Source organism: Thamnophis sirtalis, unplaced genomic scaffold, assembly GCF_051295495.1.
Source record: "Thamnophis sirtalis isolate CommonGarterSnake01/CBP01778 unplaced genomic scaffold, rThaSir2_p1.2 scaffold_10, whole genome shotgun sequence".
In the NCBI taxonomy this organism is placed as follows: Eukaryota; Metazoa; Chordata; class Lepidosauria; order Squamata; family Natricidae; genus Thamnophis; species Thamnophis sirtalis.
In genome coordinates this window covers 19,868,251-19,893,276 of record NW_028261390.1, presented here as the reverse complement: position 1 = coordinate 19,893,276, position 25,026 = coordinate 19,868,251, and the positions used below count along the sequence as shown (strand labels likewise).

Here is a 25,026-nt window from a genome sequence, read left to right as displayed (position 1 = left end):
ACACAATCTCCCCCTCACTTATCTCAGTTATTGTGGGCAATTACAAGTCCATGGAACCCCAATAGTTGCTGCTAATGGCGCTCACAGTTCCCGTTGGCACTCCGCTGTTCCCTGCTGTGGTGCGGTCGTAACCGACAATCCCAGGAGTAGACTCTCTGTGCCGGCCTGACTGGAGAGAGGCGCGCACTGTTCCCGCGCTCCTCTCCTGCGGGTCCTCCCTCGCCGCGCTGATGACGTGTGTGCGCACGGCACGCACGCCTTACCAGCAGCCCCTGCGCTCAGAAAGGGGCGGCGGCGATACAGTAAGTGAGTGTGGACGGGGGAGATCACACGTCCCGTCCCCCCCGTTCCTCCAGCACAGATTCTTTCATCCTCGGCGGCCGTGCAGGAGCGGAGGATGAATCGCATGAAATCCTGTGCGTGTCACCCCAAATGGCTACGCGTGTCAGCACTGACACGCGTGTCATAGGTTCGCCATCACTGGACTAAGGATTCAACCTGGAAATGAGGAGGGATTTTCTGACAGCGAGAGTAATTAACCCATGGAACAGTTTGTCTTCAGAAGTTGTAGGAGCTTCATCGCTGGAAGTTTTCAAGAAGCGACTGGACTGCCATCTGTCAAAAATGGTATAGGGTCTCTTGCATGGGCAGGGGGTTGGACTAGATGACCTACAAGGTCCCTTCCAACTCTGTCAATCTGATTTCGCTTCATGGCGAAGGAAAAAAGGTAAAGCAGACGAGTCGCGCGTGCGCAAATCTCCCAGCCTCTTTCGCTCCATTGAATGAGCGCGCGGTGGCCTCTTTTCGCCGGAGAGGCCGGTCGGGAGACCGCCGCCGATCGAAAGAGGCGGCGCCGTGTTCGGGGCGGGCGGGCGCTCCCGGCTGTTTCCGGAGGAAGGAGGAAAAGGCAGGCGGCGAGCGAGCGAGCGACTCCATCCCCCACCCGCAGGGAGGGAGTTCGGCGGCGGCGGCGCAGACAGGCCCGACGAGGCGGAGGCGAAGGAGGCGCAGTTCGAGTGACCCCCGGCCGTGGCGGCCACCCACCACCACCCGCGCAGAAGGCAGGATGGCGCTGAAACGCATCAACAAGGTGAGCGGGGTCCCCGACGCGGCCTCGGCCGGCCGGCTGAGCTGAACCACCGTGAGCGGAGGAAGGAGCCGGGAGGGAAGGCTGCCCGCCCTGCCTGCCTGCCTTTCAGCAGGGCGTTTGGCAGCGGCGGCTCAGCCGGGCCCGGGAGGTTGGCTTGGCGGCTGCCCGCAGTCGAGCCCGGCGGAAGGGGTGGAAGCTGTCGGGAGGGGCCTTTGGGACCGTTGGGGCTCAGTCGCGGAGTGTCCGGAGCCGTTCGTCCTCCACCGCGGCCATCGGGCTGCCCGGAGCCTCTGTATCTGCCTTGGTTGAAATGACAAAGCCGGAGCTCCCCTCCCGGGCCCCGCTCCTTTTCACTGAGGGAGCCACTGGAAAGTAACCGCACCGCCTTGTCCCCGATCTCGACCCTGGATTCCCCCCCCACTTTTTTTGTTAAATAGATACAGCAGCCAAATAGGACAGATACAGACTCAACGGGTGGTTAAAGCTGCAGAAAGAAGAACTGCAACTAGCCTGCCTTCTATTATATTATTATATTAGATATAATGAAGTTTATATATTACACTCATTCCAATATACTGGACCTGTATATTGCGCGGATCAGAAGAAGGGCTGAGAAGTTAACTACAGAGCCCTGACATCTGGGACACAAACTCTTTCAACTGCTTCCCTATAGGTGGCGCTATAGGACAAACAACTACAGACATCTGTTCATCCCCCCCCCCCTTTACTCTGCTGCACACTTAATTCTTATACTACTGTCTACTGTACCAGTGGTGGGTTGTAGGAGGTATGCCCCTGTACAGACATGTGTCTGCCGGGAGCACCGGGTACCATTCCAGTACCGTGCTCCGGAGGGCCAGCCCGCCCAAGCTCCTTACCTGTATTTGAGCTCTTCGGCGCTTACGTGCGCAATGGTCCGCCAAGTAACTGGAACGTCACGGAGGTAAGGACACATGCGCACGTGCTGCGTGCGTGCATGTGGGAGACGCCGGGCCCCATTCCACTGTACCAGTTACAAAGGGATCCAGAACCCACCACTGTACTGTACATATATTTTACTCATGTAATATGGCTGCAATATTTATCTTTATCTTCTGCCCCCTCTTGTTGGTATTATGACCATTATATTCTGTTGCTTTCCATTGAGAACTTCTGCACCAGATACAAATTCCTTCTGCGTCTTACCACATTTGGTCAAATAAAGTATTCAATTCAAAATGTGGAATACTTGCCTTTTGCCTCCACTTCTGACAAACATCAGAAATAGCATCCAGAATGTTGGTCCTTGCACAATCTAGAACAGTGGTTCCCAACCTTTTTTTGGCCATGCCCCACCTAAGCATTTCTAAAATCCTGATCGCGCCTCCCCCCACACACATATAATTCTTACTTTACTCAAAAAGTGAAGTCTATTCACGTGGAGGAAGCCTAAAAGGCCATTAACTTAGTTTAAACAAGGTTCAAATTGCCTCCATTAAAAATCAAATTATCCCTCTGTGGGACATGGGCCTCACGTTGGGAACCACTTATCTAGAAGGAGGGTGGAGCTTAACATGAACTGAGTGTCTGTGGTAAGGAAGTTGTTTCCTATTTTGAACTAAAGGGGCACTTGTAGTGTCAGGGATGTGGTTCGGGTAACTTTGTAAGGAAGGGATGTCGTCACAGCATTGCCACACAATCAAAATGATAATTTTAGATATTTTTATTATTGGTGATCATGTCCCATGCAAACATGACATATTTGTGATGTATGTGTATCTGTGTATATGCAAAGAAAATATGGTAGGTATATTTGTGTGTGTGTGTGTATACACACATGTATGCAAAGAATACATAGACAGATATTAACTCTTGAAGGATATTGGACAGTGATGTGTTTTTTACATTGTTAATTACTATAATGGTTTTTTTTTAAGACCTTGAAAGATGACGGTACTTTTTCATAATTAATGGCAGAATCCAATTCCTAACGTTAGAAAAAAGGAAAGTGGTATTCTGCCTGGACAAATTAATTTTAAGATATGTCACTCTTCTGCACAGGTACTATCAACACTTATTGATGTAAAACTGTTTTGGTGTTTTGTCTTACAGAAAGCAGTGGAAGATATTATTACTTTTGCATGGCAAGTGTCTCAGTCATTTGTGTTTGATTTAACTGGAGCTGAAATCTTCATTACTTCTCTTGGATTTGAAACTGTTGGTAAGTTTGCATATAGCATTCTGAAATATACTGCCTGGCTTCCTTAAGAGAAAAACCAGAAGCTTAGCCAGAATTGGTTGCATTTACGCAACACAGTGGGCCATAACTCTGATTTTAAAATCACATGATAGTTTATAGCAAGATATATATATAAACTGGCAGTTGAGTGGTCTTCCAAATCAGCATGCCTATATATTTCCATGCAGCAAACGTAGAATTTTTAACGTTGTCAGTCATGCAACTAAAAAAACTGTTTATACACACTCTTCACGCAGAGGAATAACCAGTTAAGATTTTATATAATGTAATCATATATATTATACTATAAATATTTTAACTGAGACAACTAAGGATTCCAAGATAAATGTTTGTATAGATATTATTCAAGTAGTTTTCAGTATATGAAATGGTTTTCCCAGACAGGTACAGCAAAATTCCTGGAAAGCCACAAATTAGTATTATTATGCCAGAGTCTTATTTTTACAGTACTGTGAAAACAAGAGACCCTGTTTGCAGAAGAGATCTGTACATCTCAATAAGACTCTTCTCTTCCCCTATAAAGATGATGTTCAGTAATGATTGTCTTTGTGGGAGAGCTATACATTTGGTCCTGGACAATTGGTGGCCATGGCTACAAATAACGTATCTAAATTTAAAAAACACACACAAATATATGATAATGAGTCAATTAATAAGCAAATGCAGCCACGGCTAATTGGTTTCAGAAAATGAACTGGCTCCATCTGAGAAATACTTAGCTATATTTTATCAATCAAGATTGTCATTGTGCGCCCTTTGCTCTTACAAATATTCTCCCAGTCAAGTGGAACTATTAATTATCTCTCTCTACAGGGCTTTGTTTGGCCACTATGATTTTGGCTGTAGCAGTTGGAATTGTGGCTACCTTGGTGATTGGCTCTGGCTTTCGTGGGAAAGAAACATTATTTATTCCGCTGGTATGGATCTCCAAAGCAACTGTCCAGGTAGAGTACTATCTTATACCTCTGGCTATGCTGCCTACAAATCTATTGGACGGTTTATAGTTCAGTAAGATCTGAAAAGCCACCTGCTGCCCACCTCTGATATTCAGAGCAAAGTGGTGAAAAGTTCTTATTTTGTATTGAAAAAATAACAGCTCTTCCCTGCCTGGTATTCTCTGACAGCACTGCAGTGTATATATTGTGAATGCTGGGTGTTTGCAAAGAAAATGGTCCACAGATAACTCATTGGTATGTGTCAACCTGCTGTCTTCAGACATACCTTTTTTGCTACAATATATTCACAATATATCCCCCCCCCCCCAGCCCTGCTTTGGGATGCAAATGTTTCTTTGCACCTGTTCCAGTGTAGTGGTCTTCCTTTTGAATTCTTGTGCTTGAATCAGGTAAGGCAGACTGGTATCTAAGAGGCCCTTTGGATTATGGCAAGGACATTATTGGGAAACTTCAAACAGACTGTTTCCTACCTGTTTTATATACCACCTGTGACAACAGTTATTTCTTCCAATGTATCAGTGCTTACCATTCGCAAGAGTTAATCCTTTACTGTTTTGGGGTCTTTCATAGCATTTTACAGGGTTTTTTTCTCATGCAAATATTAGAAATAAAGATAGTTATAGTCACATTATCTTTTTTATGTAACTATTGATGCAATTAAGAAAATATATTTAAATACAAATGCATCAATACATTTCATCCACAGTACTGCTTAGAACTGTAAATTTCACAATATTTAAAAATTAAATTTCATGGAAATTAATTTATCATGCGGAACTGATGGGATGAAAGTGACATAGCCTTTGAAATGGAAAGCAATAAGAAAGAAAACTGCACTTAGTCGTAGGCATAAATAAGAACAAATATAAATACTTGTGGTTATGAGATAAAATGGTTACATTCTTTTTAATATTATTGATAAACAGTATTATGACACCACTAAAAACTGAGGTTGTATTCACATTTAGTTGGAATAAGTGCCACTGATTTCAGTAGTTTAAGATTTCTGAGTAAACCTAAAAACCAAAGAAGTCCCAAAGCTCCTGTAGCCAATCAAATTTTTGGAGATCCCCAAGTAGGTTTAAACAGCCTCAAAAAGTATTCAGATAAGACCCTTTCCAAGTTCTATATAGTCGTTCTGAACTTTGGTGAATAGGGTTCTTTTTGCCAAAAAACAATACAGTTTAAGAATATATAATTATGTCCAGAGTGTTACTAAATGATCACTCTTTTTTTCAAAAGTAAAGACGTTCGTTATAGCTCTTGATTTTATAACCAAGGCAATCAGATCTCTTGCAACTGATCTTTTTTGCCAACAGTTTCGTCAGACAATTTCTGAGGCCTGTATGATCAGCAAGTTGTTTCCCCCCCTGGTCACATGATCAATCAAGACCATGGATTTTACCACCTGCACATGGTTTTTTTCCCTCCTTGCTGCTGGATAGAAAACTAAAGGAGTGAGTCTCTCGTAGCTGTGGTCTTTAGGATGGAGCACTATGGTTTCCTTTGTAAGTATTTTAACTTTTTCCTTTTCATTGTAGCACTATGCTTGTTTATAAGTACTTAATAAACTGCTGTGCTTATTTGTAATTACTTTGCAACCTACTAAGTAAGTACTATAATGTTTATTACGGTTTTTGTTTGTGTTTCCCTTGCAATTGCTTGCAGAAATAGTATCCAGCCTCTATAGAAAGAAGTTTTAGGACTTGTAAAGTTCCTTTGCATTCTACTGCACTGTTTGTTTGTTTGTTTGCATGTATTGCTTGCAGAAAGATCCTTTTTGTACTGTTTGTTCACTTTTTGCTTTGAGGATTAGTGTGCACTATTGTAGATTGCTTTTAGAGTAGCTGATCCCTGCAAATTAACTCCCTACACCAATGTAAGTCCAGGAACCTGCCTGGAGGTGCTGCAATTCTCACCTTACCAGAAGACTGATGAGTGGTGGCAGCAAGGTAGCATTATTTAAAAATTCAATGGATTATAGTTGTGGGCACGCATTGCACAATAATGACCCATCAAAATTCAACAGACCTGTGCTGCTGTGCAAAACCTAGTTACATATGCTATGGGAACTTCTATGAGCACCATCTGTGCATAGGCTGAATCTGTACCACTAGTGTATCTTCTGTTCAGAAAAAGTATGAATCTACTTCAGATGTTTCCTAATGGGAGCAGTGTAGAAGGAGATTGTAGAGGAATTGTTCCTGCTTCCCCAAAATCAAAAGAGCAAGGCCTTTCAGTGAATGGAACTTATATTTACAGTCCGATACTGAAGTGGGGTGGGGGGAGATTATGGCATTGGTCAGGGGAGAAAGCTTTCTCATGGCTGAGTGTTTCCAGTTGGGCAAAGTAGCTGGCAACAGTATCAATGTATTAGTTGTATACTGGTCTCAGGAAGATTGGAGCTTTCCCTCGAACTGCTTGCCCCTCTGCATTCTTTAACCTTTAGGGATTGTTTTGCCTTATCATATTCCATCTTAATAACTCTGGAGGGAGAACTTGACTTGAGAAACTAAGTTCCACAGGTTTAATCCATGAAGGATCAATGGAAGCGTTGAGGGAAAAAGTTGAGCTTTAGCCCAAAGTTTATGGAAGCTAGACGCACTCTGGATTCTGTTTTTATCACGCCTGGTTTCCAGTCGTAGATGTGTGTTTGAGACATAGCAGGGTATCTGGAGAGCGGCCCGGGTGAATTTAGATTGCACCCTTTGCACAAAAGTAAAACATGAGGCTTAGAGACACAACCCAAATCCTATTGAGGAGCTGGGCTAGAGGCTTAGCCAGAAAGAGCTTGATTAGAACATACCGTATTTTTCAGATTATAAGACGCACCTAAATTTAGAAGAGGAAAATAACAAAAAAAAGGGGGGGTTGCCTCGGTGCACCCCATTTTCAGCCCTTTTTGGGGCCTTTTTCCTACCCTTTTCCAGCCATTTTTCTACCAATTTTTGAGTCTTTTTTCAGCCCTTTTTCAAGGCTTTTTGGCCCATTTTGGGGGCTTTTGTGGCCCATTTTTGAGGCCTTTTTTGCCCCATTTTTGAGGCTTTTTCCCACCTGTTTTCAAAGCTTTTCTTGGCCCATTTTTAAGGCTTTTTTCAGCCCATTTTCAAGGCTTTCTTTGGCCCGTTTGCCCCCCAAAATGAGCCAAAAAAAGTCTCAAAAATGTGCTGAAAAAAAGCCTCAAAAACAGGCTGAAAAAAGCCTTGAAAATGGACTGGAAAAAAGCCCTGAAAACAGATTGAAAAAGCCAAAAATAGGCCTGAAAACAGGCTGTGCAGAGACCAAAAAAATGGCTGGCTGTTGGGCAGGGCTTCGGCAATATTCAGTCTATAAAACGCACATACATTTTCACCCCATTTGGGGAGACAAAAAAGTGTGTCTTATAATCCGAAAAATACCGTAATATCCTCCCTTGGATCAGAAGAATTTGCGGATGTCATTAGCAGATCTTTGTCAGGCAGCAGCAACAGCAGCATATTCCCAGTTGGCTTTCCCTGAGCCTGTGGCATGCATTCATGACTACTCCTAAATACTTCAAGCTAGTCACTTGTCCTATTTTATGACCATTAATGCTCCATAAATGGAGTATTTGCCTTATTTTTCTGATAATTTATTTCCAGATTGTCATTACTGCAATATTGGATCAAAGATTTTGGAGCTCTTTTAAGGCTATTGGTATTCTGTGGAGAAGTGCAATAGCATATTCATAAAGCAGCAGGGCAGTTTAAGGGGATGGGAATTGGGTTCATTTAGACATCTCATTATGCCACTGATGTAGAAGTTGGAAAGCAGGAGGGGGCGAAATACAACCCTGTTTTACCCCATTTGAATTATAGCTTGCTTTGAGAGGAAGCTTTGCAGCCAGAATACCAATACTTAAGCTTATTGCGGTTTGCAGCCATCTCTTTCCCTTCTTAAAGTTTGGGGCTATAATTGCCAGGCCCCAATCCTCATGGATGCATCCAGGGGTGTCAATATAAGTGAACAATGATACCAAGGTTAGAGCTCACCATTCTATGTTCTTCAGTAGTTTTGGGGTAGTGAAGTAGCTCCAGGAGCCTTCCTCCTCCTGAGTTGGTTGATCAGGGACTTAATTTCAGACCAGTAGTGACTTGGCTGCATTACAGGGATTCTGTGATGTCACCCAGCCACTTTATGATGTCAGTCTGATGTGACAGAGCACTGAAGTAGTTAGTTAAACTTTCTCCTAGTTGTTAATTTAACAGCTCTTTGGCTGTAAGTTGAACAAGTTTCATTAGAATTCTCTCGCAGAGTTGGTAAAGTAAATTTGAAATCTGAGTGAGGAATTTTATTTTTAGTTATATTCCAGTACCCTCATAGCTGCACTGATTTAGAAGTGGACTAAATTCCTCAGTAAAAAAAAAAAAGCTTTGGAAGATAGAAAATGCTCAAAAAGTTCTCATTTTGAAGAGCATGCTGGGGATTTACAAGCTGTCTAAATGTCAAGAGGACTAGAATGTCTCTAGGTGGAAGCCATTCTACCCTTTGTAAGTCTCTCAGTTGTCTTTCACAGTGTAGTAGCTGGTGTAAGGACTGGGGGACGGCTTTTTTAGACCCTCATCTACTTCTATTTACTCTGTTGTTTGCAAAGTTATCGAAACTAGCTTATAGGGGACGTTGCTTTTTGAAAGCTTTTCATGTTTTTCTTAGTTATTAATATTTTTCTTTTTTCATCCATCACTTCTGCCCGGGGGTAGGGGGTGTGTGGGATCAGATTTTATTTTCCTTTGCTGGCTGTTTGCAATTTGAACAGAGATCATTTGCCTTGGCAAAGCGAGCAATTTAATTAATTAAATTTCAATAACTTTTCGAAGGAGTCTCTAAGAGAATCAACTTGGTTTTTTACTTTGGCCAGCAGTTCAAAAATTGATAGAAGAATGTATGCTGTTAAGAGACTGTATAAGGTCAAGTATATTTTATTATTTTTTCAAGAATTTGAAAGTAGGGCCCTCCTCTACCTCTTGTTATGAGCCCTTTGGTGACTGAAAAAGCAGGAACCGTTTGTGAGAGAGAGCATTTTCTATCAAAGAGACGGAAAGTTCTAGATGTTGCTGACTCTCACTCTCGGCTTTGTAGGTTCCACTCTAAGGCAGTGGTCTCCAACCTTGGCAACTTTAAGACCTGTGGACTTCAACTCCCAGAGTTCCTCAGCCAGCAAAGCTCTGGGAGTTGAAGTCCACAAGTCTTAAAGTTGCCAAGTTGGAGACCCCTGCTCTAAGGGGTCAAATCTGTTAAAAAGATGAAACAAGATGATGTTACTCACTGTGGAGGCTTGCTGGCTTCTGATAAATCCATCCACTTTCTGCTGTTTTAGAGGCTTAGCAAAGCGCTGTGTTGCAGAAGGTGTTTTCTCTTCTTCCTTTTCCCCATGACTGAAGTTCAAAAACGCTTTTGATTAAAAAAAAGGACTAGTTAGATAATAGCAATAAAAACAAAGTTTAAAAAGTATTTGTAAAAAATGATAAAATTGTAACAAGTGATTGTTGAAAGAAGTCCGTCTAAAAATAGACTTTGAATGAAAATGCAAGTTGGATGAAAAGGTTTTTTAGGTGGGGCTCATTATGTGGATTGTAATTATGTTGCCATCTTGGAATCCTCCCTCAAATTTCAGAGTATTCTTTTCTAAATTTTCCCATCAAGTTTACATCTTACAGGTTTAGGTTTATTTCAAATGCTCATCTTATATAGGAATCATTTATCAATATGTTGATCAATTTATTTTACACCATTAATACATATAGAATATGTTACAATTATGTTTAAATCATCTGGAGTCTGCCAAGAGGATGGATTAAATTATAATAAGCAAACAAATATTACTTGCCCACAAAGATTCAAACTGTTTTCGAATGTTGCTTCTTCTAAGATTCCTCTCTGACAGGAAGAGAGAGAGAGAGAGAGACAAAGGAACGACTACCATTGAATTAATTATAGTTGTAATAGTCATGCTATCTCATGGGTATATGTTCTGTTTCAAATATTATTAGACTGAAAAAACCAGCCACTTCCTCTTATGCAGAACCCCAGGATCAAATCCCAGGAGTGCCTGGTTTTTATGCTTACCCTGACATGAAATAGATCATACTAGGGTGGATAAAAAATCTATCATTTAAAAAATAAAATAAAAAATGGGATTAAAAAAAATTAAATTGAACTTTTAAATTATTGCTATCAAATTTATTTTAATAAATGCTTTTGGAGTAAAAATCTATCTAAAGATTTTTTTCTATTTAAGATACTTAATAATTTAGTTTATTCAGTATGAATTGGAGCTTAGTTATGTAGCATGAGGCTGTATGTTCTGCAACATTGGGACTGTCAGTGAGTCAACAGCGAGTCAGAGGAGGAGCCACTGCGGAACAGATGACAGTTGCTCTTTAAAAATTATGATTTAAATAAAGTTTATTTCAATCAAATCCAGCCTGGATCATACCACTGCTCTTCTCTTAATTGATAAACTATGTAGGTGACCACAATTATTAAGTGACCAATGCTGCTGTCAAGACTAATAGCAAAACTTAGTTCAGGTTTCCCATATTAACTAATATTAATGAAATCTAGGATTGCAGCAGTATCAACAATATCAGCATAAAGTTTGGTTACAATGGGGGAATGAGAAAGTACCCTGAACCATGTCTTTTATTGTTGATTCTTATATAGAATTTAGAGTTAATGCTTTACTATAGTCAGGCTTATTATATTCCTGAGGTTTCACAGGATTACATTATTAAATGGAGTAAGAATTCAAATTATTCACTGTGGGTGTTAATTTGACTGAACTATTTCAGTTCAGAAATCTGTGTCAAAAGTGTAATTCCTTTTGAGATGTACGAGACAGGTTAATGAAGGCATTCTGTCACACCATCTCAAACTATCTATGATGTAAGTAGAGGAAAATAATCTGCCTAACGTTTTACAGGTCAAATATGATTTGGTGGATGTTAAATATGGAACATATTTACTCACTGTGAAATAAGACAAGCATTTTATTATCTTTTATTCTCCATTATATTGTGGAAAAATGAAACCCTTTGGAAAGTTGTTCAAATAACTCAAACAGTTGTAGAAACTATATTGAGATATCATGAAATCTTAATGTTGATTATGGGATTTAGCTTCCAAGTATTAATGGATACATTTAAAGACTGTTCCTTTATTATTAGTTTATAAAAGAGAATGAAATAATGTTTGGTATTAAAAAATAAATTTGTTATTTCCAGATGTTCTAAGTAGCATTTCATAAAGTTTGGTTATCTTGTGGAAATCTCTCATAATCAACTATATGAACAAGAAAACAAAGGCAGTTGTCCCAGAAGGAAGATGCACAAGAAAGTCCACAAACGATTTGCTGCACACAATGTATTTCATGTCGAGATCCGATGAGAACAAAGTAAACTTATTTGGTTCAGATGGAATCAAGCGTGTGTGGTGGCAGCCAGGTGAGGAGTACAAAGACGAGTGTGTCTTGCCTATAGTCAAGTATGGTGGTGGGAATGCCATGGTCTGGGGCTGAGTGCTGCCAGCACTAGGGAGTTACAGTTCATTGAAAAAACCATGAATGCCAACATGTACTGTGACATACTGAAGCAGAGCATGATCCCCTCCCTTTGGAGACTGGGCCATAGGGCAGTATTCCAACATGATAACAATCCCAAACACACCTCTAAAACGACCACTGCCTTGCTAAAGAAGCTGAGGGTAAAGGTGATGGACTGGCCAAGCATATCTACAGACCTAAACCCTATTGAGCATTTGCAGGGCATCCTGAAACAGAAAGTGGAGGTGCGCAAGGTTTCTAACATTCACCAGCTCCGAGACATCATCATGGAGGAGTGGAAGAGGACTCTGGTGGCAACCTGTGAAACTCTGGTGAACTCTATGCCCAAGAGGGTTAAGGCAGCGCTGGAAAATAATGGTAGCCACACAAAATATTGACACTTTGGGCCCCATTTGGACATTATCACATAGGGGTGTACTCACTTTTGTTGCCAGTAGTTGAGACATTAAAGGCTGTCTGTTGTGTTATTTTGATGGGACAGCACATTTAGTTGTACAAGCTGTATAATCACTACATTACATTGTATTTGTGTCATTTCTTCAGTGTCACGTGAAAAGATATACTTAAATATTTATAAAATGTGAGTGGGTGTACTCCTGTGATATACTCTATATGTAGGTTGGCCTTCAAACAAATTTGTCTTGTGTACTGATTGTACCAATTCCTGAATTGGGAGGCTCATAGTTTATTCATATTCCAGATTTATTATTACCACCAAATCCCTCAAAGACATCTAGAAATCAAAAAATCACCATGTAATGCCCACTCCTCCACAAGCTGTTGGGGGGGCCTTGGTTCTATCAAGTTGCCTTCGAAAAGGCACTAAAAACCCAGGTTCTTTTTCGATCATTGGGGTCAAATAAATTTAGAATTTCACCTGGAAAGTTATAAGAAAAATTTGCATGCCTGATAGTTTGTTAGTTTCATATGCTGTTTTTACCTATACAGGTTTATTATTGTTTATTTCTTTCTTGATTTTATGTCACCTAGTCACATCTGTCCATACTGTGTTCCTGTATTCATATCCCAAATAAATAAATTTACATAGTCCTATCACACAACTGTTTCACATTTTTATTCAATCCCTTTTATCTCCTAACAACCTGATGTTTTTCATTCACACATGCACATATTCACACATACATTATGCTGTTCACACACACACACATTTGTGAGTGTAGATGTCAGACATTCAGTCATTGTATTTTACTCATTGACCAAATACATGTATGCATTGACATCATTATACATGCATGTACATAACACCATATATCATAAATGAAATAATGGCATTATTATCGTTAAGTCCTAATAGAACCATGTATAGATACCTCCCAGAACCATTTATCTCTTATGAAAGTCAAAGTATATTGAGGTATATTAAGACTTGATGGAGGGATTTTTTGGAAATTTTGATCAGCTTAATGTATAGCTAGAGAGGTTAAGATTTTCCCATCTTTTATAACGTTTGATTTAAAAAGGGCTTCTTCCATGGCAGCTCCATCAATTTCTAGTATTTGTTTTAACTGGAGCTGAAATCTCCATTACTTCTCTTGGATTTGAAACTGTTGGTAAGTGCATAAGAGTCATAGCTCTTTCATTCTGAATATACTGCTTGGCTTCCTTAGGAGAAGAACCAAAATCTTAGCCAGAATTGGTGGCATTTATAGAACACAGTGGGCCATGAACCAAGATATAAAATCACATTATGATTTATAGCTATATATAAATTGGCAGTAGAGTGCCTTTTTCAAATTGGAATATTCTTATATTTCTCCATGCAACACACAAAAGTTTGTGAGTCATATAACTAAAAACTCTGTTTATGCACACTCTTGCATTGATTTATAACCAGTTTTATTATAAGTAATCATTATAAATATTTTAACTAAGACATAAGGAACTCAAGATGTATAAATATATAAATATTATTGTTCAAGTAGTAGTTTTCAGTATATGAAATACGGTAGTTTTTCCAAAACAGATATGACAAAATGCCTGGAAAGCCATACATTAGCATTATTATGCCAGTCTTATTTTTGCAGTTCTGTGAAAGCAAGAGAGCCTGTTTGCAGAAGAGATCTTTTCTTTACATCTCAACAAGATTCTTCTCCCATTCCCCTATAAAGATGATGTTTAGTAATCATTGCCTTTGGGGACGATCCATACATTTGCTCTGTTTGATTGGAGATCATGGCTACAAAAGAAGTACCTTATTTTAAAAAACAAGAATTGTTGATAATGAGTTAATTAATACACAAGTTGTATTCTTAGCATGGCTAATTGGCTTCAGAAAATGCATTGCCTCCACCTTAAAAATGTTATGTTTTATTTAGCTGTGTTTTATCGATGAAGATTGTCATTGCAAGTATACAAATAATACAACAATAGCGGGCCTTATTAAGGATAATAATAAGGCTGCTTACAGAGAGGAGGCAGAGGGGTCTAGTAGACTAGTATAATAAGAATAGACTGGATCTAAATGTAGGAAAAACAAAAGAAATCCATCATCAATTTCAGAAAAGGTAGACATATTTATGATTCAGCTGGTTAGTAAGTTTCTGGGTGTGCAGCTAACAAGTAGGTTAGCTTGGTCACTCAACAGTGAGAAAGTGATGAAGTGGGCACAGCAGGGCCTGCATTTTTGGCGTCGTATGAGAAGAGCACATCTTCCTTCCTCTATCCTTAACTACTTTCTGTAAAGGGATGAGTGAAAGCATCCTGTCATATTGTATTACTGTTTGGTTTGGAAGTGCAGGTAGTCTTCGACTTAATAAGAGTTCATTTAGTGACTGTTCAAAGTTACAGCAGCACTGAAAGGTGACTTATGATCCTCATGTTCATGTGATCAAAATTCAGACACTTGGCAACTGGTTCATATTTATAATGGTTGTTGCATCCCAGGGTCATATGATCGACTTTTGTGACAAGAAAAGTTAATGGGGAAGCCAAATTCCCTTAACAACCTAGTTACTAATTTAATGACGATTCATTTAATTGTAGCAAGAAAAAGTCATAAAATGGGGCAAAACTCTCTTAATAAAGTCTTACTTAGCAACAGAAATGTTGGGCTCAATTGTGGTCAAAGACTATCTGTATTACTGTTTTGATAGGAAGGCTATGCAGAGCATAGTGAAGACAGTAGAAAAGATTATTGGAAGTTCATTTCCTTCTAGCAGCGATATGGCATACAAGCGTTGCTTGACCAGGGTCCACAGTATTTTCAGGGATGCTACACATCCTCTCCAGTTTTCTTTGTTATCTTCTGGGGAAAAAACCTCATGGTATCCAAAGCAGAACAACTAGATTCTGTAAAAAATTTCTCTGAGTGTATGGTTCTGTATGTATGTGTGGATACACAAACACACACATTTTCTTTTGAGAGCAGGCATCATTTTCATTTTTAATGTGTGCCAGTATGTACATAGAAAAAGTGATAATAAAAGTTATCTGAAATACAATCTGTATCACTTCTGTAAAGCAGAAAACACTCTGCTTCTGTTTTGTGGAACTCTTTAATCATCAAGGAAGGCTGTCTGAAGTTCTGTATAAAAGTTATTCTTATTCACACTCAATTTTCAAACTGGCTTGTATGCAAATTCCTAAACTCATTTAAGACCAAAACCATGATTATCTTTGGCAACCTTCAAAAATCAGTTGCCAATTTTGTGGCAATCTGGCAGTACCGCTAGCTTTATATCTGCAGTTTAGATACACTTGTAGTTAGAATAGCAGTATCTCTCTCTAATTTTTGTTACAAACACTGCAGTTCTGGGAAAAATAATTCTATGTTTACAAAGCATACCTGTAGTATATTTTTGTTATGTAAAACATACAACACATTACCTAACATCTAGCACAAAGTAAAAATTTAACATAATCTAAAAATATACCAAAATTTATTTCTGTGATTATTACAAGATTGAAAGTCTGACATATACATATACAAGTGGACTTCCCTTCAGTCACAGCATATTTAGGAATTTACTAGACTTCTTTTTTCCTGAGTATTAAAGGGCCCACATTATCTCCCGTTGACTCGTTGTGTTTGTTGTGAGAGCCATCACAGACAGGGAACTGAAACAAAAACAGCAAAAGTAGGTGACCTGGAATGTTAATGATTTTACGACTATAATTGAGATTATAGGGATAGATTACCCTCAAATACATTAATAAACACAATACATACTCAGATGAGGTTGGTAGGCTAGTGTGGGTAAATCACCAAGGATGAGAAGTATCCAAAATGTAAACTGAAATCTAAATAACACTCTTGGTGCTTTAAATTATGTACTATGTTTATTCATCATCAATACTAAGAGCTATTGAACAAGTTTAGCATCTGATATGCTTTAAAATAATGGCTTAAACAGGAATGAGAAGTGGTCAGAAATAAACAGCTACAAAAATTGTCTGTCCAAAATCTATTCCCATTTAGTTTAACCTCGACAATTGGCTGGCTTGGCATATGTTAAGGTATAAAGTGTGGTTTAGAAATCATAGGCTTGGTTTAAAATATCTACATTAATAACCCCCATTACTTTACTTTGAAAATTCAATTGGTACTGGCTGTACTTTGCTTATATCTTCACTTTCCTCTTAATTACAACTGTCTGGTGGCAATAAAATTATATTAAATGTTATATACAATATGTAGAGAATTCTGCTTAGTGTAATCCGTGTTAAAAGAATAAACAGTCTGCAAGAGCATTCTACCCTGAAGTGCACAATCGTGACTTTTAAAAGAAGCGAAGCACTCTATATCATAAGAGACAAGAATGACTGTAAGTAAAAAGAATTCCACAAATAAAATAACTTCAATAAACTCACTGTTTTAGAGCGCCAGCATCTGCAGTACACTGCCTTAGTGTGACAGAGGTCCTCAATGTTGATTTCGTTTACTACTTTGGGATTCTCCTTCTGGATCTTGAGATTAATCAAGCTGTCCTTCTGTTGTTTCTTCTTGGGAAGGAATGGGCGGATAGCAAGATATCCCAGCAGAGCAAGGACCCCCAGGAAAGGTAATAACCGCAGCCATTCTGAAACTGAGATATGCCACAACCACATTATAGAGCAATATTCTGCAGCAAATCTTATACAAACATACACAAGCATTTGTTCCCTCCTTGCTACTTATCCCAGTGCCAGGACTAGCATTCCAAAGAGTTGGGAATGGTTAGGAGAAGAAGAAACACATTAATCTTGTCAGTTTTGAGCCAGAAAGCACACTTTCTGTCCCTTAATTTTGTACTGTGCAAACTGATTCATTTAATGACAAAGGTGCTGTTCTCAATTGTGGTCACTAAACAAGGACTACCTGTACATCTAATGCAGCGTCTTGAATGGAGACAGATATTCCCCTCTGCCAGGCAGTCACAAATCCTTTGCAGAGAACAGGTACAAATTGCAGAATGATGCCACCAAATATAAAAAGCAGGATCATTTTGGGATGCTATTATATATTTCAGTAGAATTATTAGGAAAAGAAACGGGAAACGAGAGCAGGAAGGTATAACGAAGAGCACAATGCAATGCCAAAGAAGTCTTTCTTGCTTCATCTTGCATCCAAAAGAAGTGGAAATCAATTTTTGCACTTTCTGCTGAAGGCCAACATTAATTAACTAAGAAGTAGAAAAGGAAAATATAAAAACAGATAATCCAAGTTGGTTTGTCATACAAAGACACTCTACATGCCGAAACAAGATACAGCATATTCTTTAAAGTTGTATTTTACTGCTGCTTTTCTTTGGTCCTCAGAACACATTGGATTGGGCTAAAAAGGGACCAAGTAGTTTGTGAGTCAGCATACTTTTTGTTTCATACATTAATATGTAAACAAACTGGAAAGAAAGCAAAGGGACTCACAAAGAACAGAGGGGGGGAAGCACATCACATTTCACATGAATCATTCCACTTAAATTTTAAACGTATCATAGTCAATTTCACAGAATTTTAAACGTATCATAGTCAATTTCACAGAATAGAGGTAAGTTTTTCCAATGCATCTATACAAAGCGAGTTTATAAATAAAATGGGTCACAGAGATCCACAATTATAAATTTTGGATTGCAGTATCTTTCTCATTCTTTCTCCATGTTTAATAAATCTAATTCTTTATATAAAAATATATTCCAAGTATTTGGTATGATTTAAATGTAGATGCTGCTAATGTGGAATTCTAAAATGTTTTAATAAAACATTCTGCCTCTTTTTAAAGTTAGATAATCCAAATCCATCTTGCAGTAATTGAAATAGTTGACCTGATTATCAATAAAATCATCTGAAATATTAATACGCTGTCTCATAACTCTTCCCTGCCTTCCCAAAGTGATTTGCATGCAATTTTTAGATTGGTTTTATCACATATTGTACATGGATCATGTGAGTAAAGGCTGAAATTATACTTTTGTCCTAACATTTTCTAAAACGTATCTTAACTGCCACCTTTACTATAGAAAATTCAATAGAACTATAGGTAAACAGGGAACCAACGTATTGAGATAGTGTGAGAAAGTCCAATAATAACTTTCTAAATGTACTCATTGTAATAGTCTGGTTTAGATTTTTTCCAAATGAATAATCAGAATATTTTTATTTAAAAAATTAATCCCACTTTTATTTTTATAAACTCAAGGTTGTAATAATATCTAACTCCTCTTCCTCATCCTGTTTTTCCCACAACCACCACCTTGTTAGGTGAGTTGGGCTGATTGACAGTGACAGGTTCAGAGTCGCCCAGTCAGTTTTCATGCCTAAAGTGGTTACAACTCACAGTCTCCTGGTTTCTAGCCTAGTAACTCAATAGACTAAATTGGCTTTCAACTGAGATCAATCAGTATTATCAAGTACTTGGTGAACTTTCATAAAAAAACAGATTGGATAGGACAGATTACTAATTATATCTGCAATATATGTGGCGGGGTCACTAAATAGTTTTTTGTAAACGTTCAACAAGAATATGAAATCCTTTGTGCTGTGTTTTTACTTCCCACAACACCTCAGATTAGGTTTTTTACTAGATGCAGGTACAGAAAATTGTGGGAAGTCAATCACTGTCTTACAGTGAGCATATTGTGTTAGCCAGGCCATTGTGTTAATTCAGCAAATTGTTCCTTGGTTTTATATAGCATGTTGCATGAATCCAATTTTCATGATCTTAAGCATACTTAAAAATAACTGAGTTCACACACGATTTTTGATTCCGTATGTTTATTTACTGTACGTTTATTTATTTTATTTATAATTATTATGTCTTCATCAGAACAATAAAACCAAACTCAGGGTTAAAATACAAAGCTTGAAGGAAAATATGGATGAATGTCCTTGAAAGCAGAAGACAATTTTATGAAACCACATCTAATATGAATGTACAAAATGGACTGAGATCCATATGCCTCTAGATTGCATAGGTCTTCTTCCAACACTGCTGGAGCTGAGTATATTAGAGTTTTACAGGAAAAATCTATTATATCTGGTACCCCTTTTCCTGTGTCTTGAAACTTACATTGTTATCCAATTTGTTACACAAAATAACTGCACAATGCTTTTTGAGATGCTTTCATGGAAACATCATTTTACCTCATGACCAGGTTAACCTAAGAAAACACCATATGCTGGACACAACATATCAGTTAGGGATAGATATAACAGATATCTAGCCCGATGCAAGAACACACATAAATGGAAGAGGAAGAGGCAAAATAAGGCAATAAAATTGTGGACCTGAAGGTGACCTTCCGTGTGGAATTGTACAGAAAAATCATCTCTGCAAATTCATAGATAAAATTTCCAAAGCTGCTCAGCATTCAGTCGAGAAAGGCAGGCTGAACAAGATTCCTTTTCTCTCAAAGCATTTTATCCTCATTTGAGCTGAAGTTTACTTCCCTCTCCAAACCTCTGAATTTTATTACACAGCTCAGCCTAGGAACAGTTCATAGCTGGAAGCAAGACTTTTAAAAAATGAAATAAAACCAGTTGCTAAATATGCCGTGTTTATTGAGAAAACAAGCTCTGGGTAAACTTTTGAAATAAACGTTATCTGCTGACAGAATTAACTCATTTTTGAGTTTGCACAATCAAGTCAACTGAATTCACACAATAAACAAAATGATCTCACAAATTAACCAAGGTTAAAAATAACCAACTTTATTATGCTTTGTATATACAGCTGTTAGATCTTTGATGGACCTACTTTGGCACATTGTGTACATCTAACCAATAGTTTTGAGAGAGAGGAAAACAAGATTAACATGCTATTTGGTAGACATATTTACACAGAAGTATCCGTGTCTCATGCAGAATCAGGAAAATTAATCATGCTGAGAGATGCTCAGGGATGAAAAGAAGTGATCCTTCCTCTATTAACACAAGAAAGAGAACAAGAGTTTGTCTTACTTTCCCAAAAATAAGTTCACATACCTTTCCTCTCCTGTTACTGTCACAAGGCTTATATTGATCTCTTGTCTCCAACATGCATATTCCATTACATGCTATGATTGAGGAAGTTGCAGTGCACTGATGATGTTACCTAGTTTGGTAGTGAAAAGTCTGCAAAAAAGCCACCAAGCTCAGAGAACACCAAGGACTTCACACTTCAATCCTGAGCTACAAATATTCTTTTATCGGTGTCATAACCACTCTTTTCAGTAAGGAATGAGTTAGAAATATGAGAAATGAAAATATCACTCAGGGCAGAAACATATTCACAGAAACAAGAGGGTCAGGGCATAATTAGCCATTCATATAACCCACCGTTGTAGGAATAAAAGAGGTGTTAATATAGAAAAAGTAACTTATACCCACTGAAGAATGTTGCCTATACTTCATGGCATGGGACTGGGTTGCCTAAAGGATCGCCCATCCGTAATTGCATCTGCCTGCTCCCATTTCGAGATGGCAGAAAGGGCAGGCAGTCTGTTTGACTTGGCTGGTCCAAGGAAGTGGGCCTTCTCTGCCCCAAATGCCCTGCGTGTGGAACATTCTTCTCCTTCCAGAGTGAGATCGTGGCACGACAAAACCGCGCTCGACTAAAGCGTGCCCGATTAAACCGCGTCACTGATGTCATCAACAGCGAGCGCGGAGAAAAGCAAGCCGATTCAAGTTAAGGTAAGGGTTAGCTTTAGGGTTAGCTTTAGGGTTAGGTTAAGGGTTAGGTTAAGGGTTAGGTTTAGGATTAGGTTTAGCGGGGTTAGATTTAGGTTTAGGGGTTAATTTTAGGTTTAGCGTTTACAGCGTGCTTCTGTCTCCGCGCTGTTGTCGCCCTGTGATGACGTCAGCTACCGGCTTCGTCGAGCGCGCTTTAGTTGAACACGGTTTTGTGGTGGAACTGAGTGAGATTAGTTCTCACTACTAAGGTTTCATTAGTCTGTCAAGACCTGAATTGGAGCTCTCTTAAGATGGTTCTGGCATTGTGTTCAATCTACTCTCTTCTCTACTGTATGTTTGTCCTAATTTTTATACATTTATTTTTATTTAATGGTTGTACTGTATGCCATCCAAAGTCACTTCACAGAAGATGGGTGGCCATATAAATCTACTAAATAAACACTTCCTTGCAAAAGCTTTTGTTATCAATCATCGTTGCTTATGTACCTTTTTTTACTGCACTGCATATAGAGTCCCCTGAGTGGCTTGAATGAATCATCAAAACAATTTAGATACAAACATAAAACTGTAAAATCAAAATCAATATAGACATAAGATACATGTTTCAGTAATCTTGGTTTCTACAAATACGATTTCACTATTTACCTTATACTGTTTAGAAATACACACTGAAATGATAGAGGACAAAATAGAAAGAAATTTATTTTAAAATCCTATTGCCATTGAAGAAAAACATGAATGGGTAAAATTTCTGTGCAATGTTTCTTTTACATATTATATAAAGTTTTCTAAAGCAGAAACTCCTGGTGATTTTACAGAGGGTTTTGGTAACAGTATGGAACTGGCTCGCATTTGCCTTTCAGGATACTTTTCCATTTTCTACAGCCATAGAATAATCTAGCATTTTAATTAGCTTACATTTAAATCAATAATTTATTGGGTTTTGAAGTCACCCGACTCCCAAAAGACACCAAGGGCTTACAATATTTAAAAGATATCAATTAGGATACATACTGCCCAGATCAAACTGCATCAATAACTAAAAACAAAATTGATCCAGATGCTGGGAAACTAAATTATCCCATCTTCTGGGAAACTAAATTATCTACAGCAGCATTTAAATATGCATAAAATTCCACTGTAAAACAGATGCTTTGGAGTGCGAAACTAAAGAAAATAACTTTAGAAACAAAACTGGTTTAGGATGTGACTTTTGCAAGCTATTGATACAATGATGAAACAAGCACCACAACATTATCATTCAAACAATATTTTTTGTCTGCACTGAGATAGTGGATGCAAGTAAATTTAAGTTATGTGTTTCTATCAAAACAAAGCTCCTTGAATCCCCACCCCCAACCATAAAAGACCAAAAACCCATCTGGCATCACTCTGTTAAACCATGTTAAACCATGGTTTCATGGATTGTTTCAAGCCAGTCATAGGTTTTGTTTTGTTTTTTAACAAAAAGGAACCAGCCATCAACGAACCACGTGCGAACCCAAGTGACCTTCTTCTATCCTGCAATCCCAATGAGTTTTGCATTTTTCCCAGGGCAGCAAAATGAGCAGCTGCAGAAAAGGGGGAATCCAGACGCTGCGCGCCCGTCTCGGAGGGAGCCTCACGTGTGTGTGGGAAACTGGGTACTGTAGTCCAGGGCAGCTGCAGGTCGCAGGCGGAGGGGGCTGCCTGACTCGGTCCCCATTGAATCCGACGGAATGGATTTTCGAACTGACTTTCTGCAAGCGTCCATCTCTTAAGGCAAGCGGAGAGCGAAGGCGGCGGGGTGGGCGAGAAACGGCGACCTTCCTTATACGTCAGGCTTGTCCCAAGAGGGGGGTCTCGTCTGTCACACACACAGGCACACAGACACACAGTGCCCCCCCCTTTCCCAACCAGCCCTGCGCTGCCCCCCCTCCCCGCCAACTAACCTGTGAGCCTCAGGAAGCCGCCGACGCTCTCCGGCAGCGGCAGGCGCTTGAGGTAAGCAGGCAGCTGCACTTTGACAATGCGGGCCAAGCTATCCAGCACCATGGCGCCGGGCGAGGGTTCCGCGGGGCGGGGCGGGGGCTGGCGGCTAGTGGGCTGCTACCTCCGGTTCGCGCGGCGGACTTTCATGCCAGCCCCGGACTTTGCCCTTCTTTTTCCGCACAGAAGCAGTGACTCCCCCGGCCACGGAGCATGCGCGCCACCGAGGGGGCGGGAGGGGCCTTCCAAGGGAGGAGAGGTTTTTTCCCAGAGGGTTTTGAGACGTTTGACGAGCCGGTAGCCAGGGGTGTGATAGGAAACCCGGGAGCTGCCTCGGAAGGCGTGAGGACTTCAGCAGCGTCGCCCTAGTTAAAATTGCGAGGGAAAGTAGGCCAGACTAGGAAGCGGAAAGATCTCCCGGGTGGGGGGGGTGAGATTCTGATGCGTTGCTGGATTGAGAGAGAGAAGCTGTTGCCGTTTGATTGGAATAAACACTTTGCAAATACAGAGACGCTAATCTAGGCTGCTGTTATGCGGGGACCGCTGGAAGTAGGAAGGTTACAATTCCGTATAGCTAAATTTTCCCATCTGGCGGTTGTCCAGAGTTTTATTTTATGTGGGTATCGTATAATGCAGTGTTTCTCAACCTTAGCAACTTGAAGATGTCCGGACTTCAACTCCCAGAATTCCCCAGCCAGCGAATGCTGGCTGGGGAATTCTGGGAGTTGAAGTCCAGACATCTTCAAGTTGCCAAGGTTGAGAAACACTGGTATAATGGATGACCCGAGAAGCTGAGCAAGACTCCGGCACATTTTTGTTTATATTATAGAAGGAGTTTTACTATCAAAAATTATAACCGAGTCAGGCTGAAGCCTTAAACTGCTTCCCCTAATCTTCATCACAACGGCAAAAACAATTTCTTACAAGAATATTTAGGTTGGAATCTCGGAACTGTAATTGTGGAGGAGGAGCACTTTCATCTAGTTAGTAGGGCTTTTCCTGCCCTCCACCCTAGTCCCGTGGATAAAATGTGGCAGTCGAGGTTGACCTTGGAGTACACTTGTTTCTTCTAATTTGTGTATGTATGTAATGCACAGACTAATTTCGTTGTATTTAAGTACAATGACAATAAAGATTATACTTATACTTAAGATTTGGGTGCTTATATATGGCAGCTGTTCAGTTTTTTAATGTTCTGTTTTCAACCAAAAAAGTGGGAGGAGAGGAGCATTCAAGATCGGTTCGCTTGTTCTTTCTGGAGAGTCCCTAACATAAGTACAGTCTCTACCTGAGAAGACTTAGTACACATGCTTAGAGGCCCTTCCCCACCCCACCTAAGGGGCTAGTGCTAACTTGGGGTTAAAGATCAGCCTCTTCCCCCTTGGAAAGAGGACTCTAAGTCAGTGGTCTCCAACCTTGGCAACTTTAAGACCTGTTGGACTTCAACTCCCAGAGTTGAAGTCCACAGGTCTTAAAGTTGCCAAGGTTGGAGACCACTGCTCTAAGTATTTTGGCTAATAAGGAATTTAACTCAAATCTGAATTCTCAAAAGTGATACTAATTCTAAGAATCCTAAGAATGTAAAATATCATTAGTGGATACACATATGCATAAACATCCATTACAAGCCATACTGTTCTCAAAACAAGGACATGCACTTTGTGACATCAACCAAATGACACTGTAGTGTAATTACAAACACTAATTGCAATTGCAATCATGTCATTTTCTTCCTTAGTCTCCTACGAACATCCATGATAATGTTTAATCACTCAGTATCGCAAAATGAACTTTGTATATAATTTTATAGATTCACAAAATTTGGGAAGAAAAATGGATTATGTTTTTACATAAAATGCTATATGAACCTTATTACTTTTCTATAACATAGCAATAGCAGTTAGACTTATATACCGCTTCATAAGGCTTTCAGCCCTCTCTAAGTGGTTTACAGAGTCAGCATATTGCCCCCAACAACAATCCGGGTCCTCATTTTACCCACCTCGGAAGGATGGAAGGCTGAGTCAACCCTGAGCCGGTGAGATTTGAACAGCTGAACTGCAGTCAGCTGAAGTAGCCTACAGTGCTG

At 39.5% G+C, this 25,026-nt stretch overlaps 2 protein-coding genes across 4 annotated transcripts; one reads left to right on the top strand and one right to left on the bottom strand.

Annotated features, from left to right (window-relative positions):
* The first annotated feature begins 1,052 nt into the window (after positions 1 to 1,052).
* Positions 1,053 to 12,925, top strand: LOC148043797 (sodium/hydrogen exchanger 9B2-like). 3 transcript variants are annotated; one of them, XM_087724168.1, is made up of 6 exons: positions 1,053 to 1,090; positions 3,182 to 3,290; positions 4,143 to 4,273; positions 5,605 to 5,793; positions 9,165 to 9,210; positions 11,527 to 12,925. In XM_087724168.1, exons 1-4 carry the CDS (start codon positions 1,067 to 1,069, stop codon positions 5,665 to 5,667), a joined length of 327 nt encoding a protein of 108 aa, XP_087580294.1. In that variant the 5' UTR covers positions 1,053 to 1,066; the 3' UTR covers positions 5,668 to 5,793; positions 9,165 to 9,210; positions 11,527 to 12,925. The 3 variants fall into 3 exon arrangements, with proteins under 3 accessions (XP_087580294.1, XP_087580291.1, XP_087580293.1); XM_087724165.1 differs by lacking the exon at positions 9,165 to 9,210 and adding an exon at positions 4,426 to 4,519; XM_087724167.1 differs by lacking the exon at positions 9,165 to 9,210.
* A 2,821-nt stretch (positions 12,926 to 15,746) lies between these two features.
* On the bottom strand, positions 15,747 to 23,140 carry CISD2 (CDGSH iron sulfur domain 2). Its single transcript, XM_087724164.1, has 3 exons — positions 22,901 to 23,140; positions 16,695 to 16,909; positions 15,747 to 15,941 (listed from the first exon to the last, which is right to left on the bottom strand). The coding sequence occupies exons 1-3, from the start codon at positions 23,001 to 23,003 to the stop codon at positions 15,852 to 15,854; spliced, it is 408 nt and encodes a 135-aa protein (XP_087580290.1). The 5' UTR covers positions 23,004 to 23,140; the 3' UTR covers positions 15,747 to 15,851.
* Between the last annotated feature and the right edge of the window lie 1,886 nt (positions 23,141 to 25,026).

Bases quoted from the DNA above. Each gene is read 5' to 3' on its own strand.
- CISD2 (XM_087724164.1), bottom strand. From the start codon at position 23,003: ATGGTGCTGGATAGCTTGGCCCGCATTGTCAAAGTGCAGCTGCCTGCT. The intron at 16,910-22,900 runs GTTAGTTGGCGG...GGCATATCTCAG, and splicing joins CGGCTTCCTGAGGCTCACAG to TTTCAGAATGGCTGCGGTTA. The intron at 15,942-16,694 runs GTGAGTTTATTG...TTTTTGTTTCAG, and splicing joins GATGCTGGCGCTCTAAAACA to TTCCCTGTCTGTGATGGCTC.
- LOC148043797 (XM_087724165.1), top strand. From the start codon at position 1,067: ATGGCGCTGAAACGCATCAACAAG. The intron at 3,291-4,142 runs GTAAGTTTGCAT...CTCTCTCTACAG, and splicing joins TCTTGGATTTGAAACTGTTG to GGCTTTGTTTGGCCACTATG. The intron at 4,274-4,425 runs GTAGAGTACTAT...AAAAAATAACAG, and splicing joins TCTCCAAAGCAACTGTCCAG to CTCTTCCCTGCCTGGTATTC.